This window comes from Emiliania huxleyi (assembly GCF_000372725.1).
Source record: "Emiliania huxleyi CCMP1516 unplaced genomic scaffold EMIHUscaffold_96, whole genome shotgun sequence".
Lineage (NCBI taxonomy): Eukaryota > Haptophyta > Isochrysidales > Noelaerhabdaceae > Emiliania > Emiliania huxleyi.
The window spans coordinates 128188-135388 of NW_005194878.1; the positions used below are offsets into that span (position 1 = coordinate 128188).

General features: G+C 66.8%; 1 protein-coding gene across 1 annotated transcript in view; it reads right to left on the reverse strand.

Moving 5' to 3' along the window:
• Positions 1-3819: 3819 nt before the first annotated feature.
• The window catches only part of EMIHUDRAFT_466244 (hypothetical protein), a gene marked incomplete at its 5' end in the record, with an annotated part of 6887 nt that continues 3505 nt past the window's right edge, over positions 3820-7201 (reverse strand). The window contains 3 exons of the mRNA XM_005756592.1: positions 3820-5126; positions 5716-5755; positions 6875-7089. Coding sequence (XP_005756649.1) covers positions 3963-5126; positions 5716-5755; positions 6875-7089 — 1419 coding nt within the window. The 3' untranslated portion in view covers positions 3820-3962. The remainder of the gene's footprint in view (positions 5127-5715; positions 5756-6874; positions 7090-7201) is intronic.

Below are 7201 nucleotides of genomic sequence, written 5' to 3' on the forward strand. Positions count from 1 at the left end.
CGATGAAGGAGTTCCCGGCGGCGCGCACCTCGCATTCTGCGCCGTGCGTCTGCCGACCCACCCCTTGACCCCACACCTCTTTCATTGCGTAGGGCGACGCCGACCGGACCGTCTCGGCCAAGGAGTCTCCGGGGGTGAAGCTCGCCACGGCGCCGATCGTCTCGCACGCTTCGGTGCACGCGCAGAACTATTGACGCACCCACCGCTTGCGCGTGCGCAGGGCATCTCCGGCTGGACCAACCCGTCGAAACTGCGCCGCAAGAAGGCGCGCAAGGGCTCGTCCGCCCGGGTCGGCCGCGTCGAGAACGTCTCCCGGGTCGGCGGCAAGAACCGGTTCGGGGCCCTGCTCGGAACGAACGGCGACGAGGACGTCGGTGGCGGCGGCAAGGTGGCCCACAAGGCGCGGCCGCCACGCGGCTCCACGCCGCCGACCACGGACTCGGTGCGCGCCGCCTGCACACAAATGCGGCCTCGGCCCCCGTTTGCCGCGCACACGGCCAGTCTCGCGCCCTCCTGTTCAGGGCATGGTCGAGACGACCACAGTTCCCACGCTGGACAGCTCCGTCTCTGCCTCCGGCCGGTTCTCGTGGCCCAAGCTCTGCCCGTCCTACAACTTGCTCCGGCTCTTTGCCATCCTCGCGCTGATCTGCCTCGGAGCCGCGTTTGCGCACTCCTCGCACTCTGCCACTTCCGCGCTTCTCTCCTCGCAGCGGTACGACTCCCCGTGGCCGACATCGCCTCCCGCAGCCGTCGCAAAGCCGTTCACGCCGGCATCGCCCAACGGCTTCTGCGAGGTTGGCGGCAACGACACCAGCTCGTTTGCAGCCATCGTATCGTCGGACAGCGCGCCCGCCAACCACCCGGTGCGCGCTCGCTCGCGCGTGCTAGTATCCGCGCCGCGCAAGCTCGTGACGAACAGCCCGCGCGCTGTTCAGGGCGGGCACGAGGACGGGCGCTCGTGGGAAGCACTGATGGACGAGATCGGCGAGGCGGCAGCGCGGGCTACTTCAAGAGCTTCAACTGTCGCCGCGAGCTGTACGCTGCGCTAGGCTCGAACCGGCCCTTCATCCCGATCCAGGAGGCTGACGTCGACAAGGGCGGCGCCTCGATCGAGGCGCTGAAGGCAGAGTGCCGCGAGCACTGCGTCGAGACCGCCCCGCCGGCCTACCCGTCCTACAGCGGGCCAGGCGAGATGCTCGCGCGCGTGTTTGAGGCGACGATGCCGATTGTGTGGGTGCGGGTGAACGCTTTTCAGCTCGAGTCGCTCAAGGCTGTCGCGCTGCGCATGTTGCTGCACTCTCCTTACTACGCGAGCCGCCCGGCCGAGCTCGCTGGAGGAGTGATGGTCCCTCGCCAGCCGGGGCCCTGTGCCTTCAGCGGCCCCGTCACCATCCTCGTGTGCCGCGACAACGAGGGCGCCGTCGGCATTGCAAGTGACCTCGAGACGGCGGCGAGGGAGGGGCGCGGTTCTACCGCCAGCGCCGAGGCGGTCGCGATCCGCGATGCGGAGGAGGCGCTCGAGGGAGTCAACGCGGCCCCGCTCTCCGGGCACGTAGTGTTTCTGCTCTACCTGAACGATAAGACCTTCCTGGACGCCGGCGGCGCCGTCGCGCGCCTCGTGCAAGCGGCGATGGACCGGCGCATCGCGATCGCCATGGTCCACGAGCAGGACCCTACCTGCGGCGGCGTTCCGTTCCGCAACTTTTTCCAGCAGACGCCGCAGGTGCTGCTGCAGCCGCCGTACAAGCTCTTTGACACGGTGGCGGTGCCGCTCTACCCGGCTCCGGAGCACCGCACGGTGAGCCGCCGCCTCGTTCTGAGCAGCATGGGAGCGGTGCCGTGCGACGCGGGGCCGCTCCAGCGGCGGTGGGAGCTCCTCCGCCGCCGCATAGCGGTGGCGCGCCTCGTGCGGCGGCGCCCCGCCGAGCCGCGCCAGCAGCCTGTAGTCCAGCCGTAGGACGTGTTTGGCGATACCTCGCGCGCCCGAGCGTGCGCGCGCCGCGCCGGGATGTAGGTGGCGCCGATGTCCCTGTGCGCACGTTAGTTGCCCTGTCCCAGACTTTCGAAAGTTGCGGTGGCCCGGCGAAAGGCCAAATTCGACGAAAGTTGGTAGAGCGGGGCTCGAGCCTCGGGCTACTATTCACGCTAGAGGGAGCGGACCGTGAGTTGAGGAAATCGGAGGACGCGACCCCCTTCGCCACAGACGGTCCCGCGCCTCGCCGCTAAGACGGGTATACGACCGCGGCTCGTGTGCGTGTACCCGTCTTTGTCCGGAGTGAAAAGTCCAACGCGCTCGTCGGTGACGGCGTCCTCCAACCTGCGCCGCGCTCGGCGAACCTCGACAGCGCTTTCGGTGGCATGCAGCTCTTTGCGACAGAAGCCTGGAGAGCAGCTCCTCTGCTGCTCACACACTCTGCACAGTTGACACAGCCTACTGTGCGGCTGCCACAGCTGTCACAGCGATGGGCTCGCCCTCACTGGCCCTCAGTCACTTGTGCTGCGGCTTGTGTGAGCGACACTGCTCGGCGACTGCCGGCACACTGTGAGACCATGGGTGTGAGGTGAAACCACGCTACCAGCGCTTGGTCACATCAGCCCCGAGGTCAGATCCTTCTACTCTGTTGATGACAAGACTTGTCTACTGGCTAAAGCCGAGCAGGAGGGCCCAGCGCACAACCCGTGGTCAACTCAGGGTCCACACCCCGTACCAGCGCTTGGCCACATTGGCCCTGTGAGGTCAGATCCTTCTCCTCTGTTGATGGTAACACTTGTCTACTCGCTGGAGCCGAGCAGGAGGGCCCGGCGCCTAACCCCTTGGGGAAAATTCCCCTTTTCAAAAGGGGCCGGGTGGGAAAAGGGAAAAAATTTTTTTCCGGAAAAGGGGGGGCCCCCCTTTTTTGGGTCCCCCCCCGGCCCCCTAAAGCCAGGGGGGGCCCCCCCCCCCCCCCCCCCCAGAAGAAGCGTTTTGTTGTTGGGGGGGTGGGGACCCCCCCCCCCCCCCCCCCCAGCAGCGCTCTGCCTGTGGGGGGTGCTGGCATCTCTGTACAGACAGCAGCTGTAAGTAGCATGCGTTCGAGTCGCGAGAATTTATGGTCGGCATCAAAATCAGTGGTCTCACCGGCGGGGCCTCCTACAGCCAACCGGGCGGTGCGGGGCACGCCAGCCTCTCTTCTACGCCTCTCGTGCCTCGCGGCGCCTCTGCCCGCCATTGCGGCGACGCGTCGCGGCGGACCTGACAGTTTTGCCGCGACGGGCGCGCGTTTTCGAAAAAAGAAAAGGCGGCGGGGATGACAGCTCAGTCGATCGATTTGCGACAAGCGAGCGATCCGAGGATCGAGCGGGTGGGCGATAGGCTAGGGAGATCAGCGCTGATCGATCAACGTCAGCGAGACGCCCGAGTGAGTGGCTCACTATACGCGCCTATGTGTGTGGTAGTACAAGATAGACTCACCATGGTCACAAGTCTTTAGTAAAACGCCAGCACTCGACACGACGAAGGTGTATTGGGCTCGAAGGCGGGGGGAACCAAACCCCTTGGGGGGGTTCCCGTTCAAACCCAATCTAAGGGGCCGGAAGGGGGGCCGCCGGGAGGCGGAAGCTGGGTCCAGTGGCAGTGCGTTTTGTTGTGGGGGGGTCGGACCCCCCCCCCCCCCCAGCAGCAGCGCTGCTGGGGGGGTCGGGACCCCCCCCCCCCCCCTCCCCCCAGCAGCAGGGACGGGCTTAGAAGTGCAGGGGTGGTACTGAGCAATGACCAATGTGCCTTGTGCGGCCGCGCTCTAAAGCCGTACCGTACGTCTGAGCCCCATTGATGACTGAGGTTTGAGCGAATTGCGGGACAGCCGGGTTACTTTAGTTAGAGCAGCGGAACAGACAGGACGAGCGAGGATGAGTCCGCTCTCCTTCCCCATACACGCACACCATCGGAGAGGGGTAAGGCCTTGGTCCTGCTAGCAAAATTATGCTCACTTCTTCTTCTTCTTCTTGCCGCCAGACGGCGCCGGTGCGGGCGCGGGCGCGGGCGCCTCGCCCTCGCTCTCAGAGCCCGAGCTCGCGTTGAGCGCCGCGAGGAGGTCGGCGACTGAGCCCTCGGGCTCGTCGTCGTCGTCGTCCGAGGGTGGCGGCGCCGCCGCCTTGCCCTTTCCCTTTTTGCCCTTTTTGCCGCCGGCGGCGGCGGCGGCCTCCTCCTTGTGGCCGTTCTTGGCCACGTGGTTGAGGAGGTCCTTCACGAGGGTGGGGGCGTCGGTCTCGACGAAGCGGCGTATGCGCGGGTCCGCGAGCGGGTTGCCTGCGAGGCGGACAGTCTGCAGCTTCTTCGGCGAGAGCGAGCCGAGCTCGATCGGCACCTGGCGCACCTGGTTGCCGGAGAGGTCGAGCGCGGCGAGCATCGGGAGAGAGCCGATGCCGGGCGGGAGGCGCGAGATGCGGTTGGCTGGCGCGGCGAGGGTGGAGAGGTGCTCCATCTCCTCGTACCTCCACTCCGGGAGCGACTCCAGCGCGTTGTCGCCCAGTTGCACGGCGACCAGTCCCACCAGCGGCGCGAGCGGCGCGGCGGAAGAGATCTGGTTGTGCGACACGTCGACAACCTGTAGCTGCGAGAGCGACGAGAGCGAGGCCGGCAGCTCGCGCAGCTCGTTCTTCGCTGCCTCGAGGTTGCGCAGCCTCGGCAGCGACGCGAACACGTCGGGGAGCGCCGTCAGCGCGTTGTTAGAGACGATGAGCGTCGTCAGGTGGGAGAGCTGGCCGAGCCGAGGCGGGAGCGAGGTGAGCGCGCCCGCCGCCATCTCCAGCCGCAGCTCCTGCAGGCAGACGCAGTTCCATAGCGCCGGGTCGACCGTCGACACGCCAGGCAGCGGCTCCTTGCCGCGCAGCGACAGCTCGCGCCTCGTCTCGGACAGCACGGCCTTGACCTCGCCCCACACGGGCTCCGGCGCCTCGGCGAGCGCCGCTTGCAGAGCCTCCGCCGCCTGCACCTTTTTGCGGTGAACCTCCTCTTGCTCGTTGACCGCCGACGCCAGCTTCTGCGACGCCTTGAAGACGCGCGCCGTTTGCCTCTCCGCCTCGCCCTCCTCCTCCGACTCGTCCGACGACTCGGCGTGGCCCTTTGGGTCCCTCAGGAAGGCGGCGACCTTGTCGTGCTTGCGCGCCGCGGCGTACTCCGCCGCCGTCTTGCCCTTCTCGCACTTGGTGCCCAGCGGCGCGCGGCCCTTGACGACGAGCAGCTTGACGCACGCTAGCTTGCCATTGTGAGCCGCCATCATCAGCGGCGTGCGGCCCTCGTCATCGGCCTCCTCGACCTCGTCCTTGGTGCCAACCTTGAGGATGCTGTCCAGGATCGTATCGAGCGCCTCGCTCAGCCCCGCTGCCGCCGCGATCTGCAGCCCCGTGTGCCCGTCCTCGTCCTCAGTGCGCGTCGTCACGCCGCCGTGCCGCAGGCACCAGCGCAGCGTGTCGAGCTTCTGGTCACGGATCGCGTTGAAGTACTGCACACGCGGCGGCGCTTTGCCGCCCTTCTTCGGCGCCATGTCACCGCGATCTGCTGCGGCGGCACTTGAGCGCGACGCGCGTTTTTCTCTGTTGCTGGCTGCTGCTGCTGCTGCTGCTGCTGCTGCTGCTGCTGCTCTGCCAACGCTAGATACGCGATTCCCCCACCCCGCCCGCCCGCCCGCCCTGCCCGCCCACCCGTCCACCCTCCTACCCTCCCGACTGCCCACTCACATCGCCATACGCGCAGGCGCTCGAGAGCTCCCCTCGCTGCCTACTCGCTGCCTCTGGGGAGGAGGGGAAGACGTAGGGCTGCATGCGCGCCTTCCAACCGAGGCCCCTCCCCGAAAGGCAAGCATTAGACCCATGAAACCGAGACCCCTCCCCCCCCGCCCCGATCCCCCCACCCCCTTGCTCCCCTCCCCCCCCTCGGGAGGGCCGAACTGAGGCGCCCGTGGGGACCCCACAATTCCCTTCCCCCCTCGGAGGGGGCCGGACGGAGGCGTACCCCGTGGGCCCCGCTCTTTCCCTCGCATAGCGGCCACTCTTCGGATCGCTGGTCGAGCGACCCGGGGGATGCCCCGCGCGCCTGACCCAGGCGCGCGAGAAACGAATCTGCGAGGCGAGGCCGCTCACGCGGCCCGATGGGGAGGAACGGGGCGAGCCCCCTCCAACCCACCCGCGCTAGGTCTCGGGTTTGACGCATGGGGTCACTCCCGCGAAACCCGTGAACTAGCCGGGGCAGTCGGAGAAGGGGCAACTCCGTGCACTGACGGTCGGCCGTCAGAAAACACGCCTCGGATTACTGTGCCTTCCCCGGGTGCAGCCTTTCGGTTCGTGAAGGGTCGGTGCGTGTCGTGACCCCCTGGAACACCCGTACCCCCGCACCATCTCCGTCGCTTGGTTCCATAACCTCTGCCACCACCGGGAGGCGGCCAGGGCTTCATAGACTCGGTCGAGAGACCCCAGATTGGCATCCATGCCTCTCTGGACAGGGTGGCCCGCCACAACGACCCCTGGAATTGCGACTCGCCGCTTTCCTCCCGCTGTGATTCTGTGTGAGCTCTGTCTCTTGATTTGCCAACAACATACCTAAAACCTCGAGAACCTCGAGAGAACAAAGAAAAACAAAACAACTCTCTCTCACAGCAGACAGGCTCGAACAAAGAAAACGAACTCTGCTGTCCCTGATCCGAACGCCCAAAATCGCCCGCAAAATCGTGCTATGTCGCAGCTCGCCCTGCTCAACGAGTATTCACGGCAGCCGTCGCAGGCGCTCCTGCTGCGTACGCGCGGCCCGCTCGTCCTCCAGAAGCGCGTCGCGATGCTCAGCGCGCCGCGCGCGGCCGACGAGGAGCTGCTCCGGTCAATTCATTCTGCAGCGGCTGCGCACCTGCCCGTGCGGGGCCAGCCATCGCGGATGGGGTTCAGCTCCGTCCGTCGACAACAGGGCGGCCCCTCCTCGCGCATCAAGAGGGTGCCCGCTTCGCGCCCCGGGCAGCGCGCAAAGGAGACGAGCGCTGCCGCCGAGAAGGCACACCAAAAGATCTCAAAGGCGGGCCGGCGGTCGAAGCAGCCGTCGCGATTCGACGACATCGAAAGCCGGCCCTACCGCCGCGTGCTGGGACAGGCGCATAAACGCACACGCCCCCCCTTATTATTTGGAAAAATAATGTTCATCCGGAAATTCGTATGGCGATGAAAGCCCGGGCAACTTGAC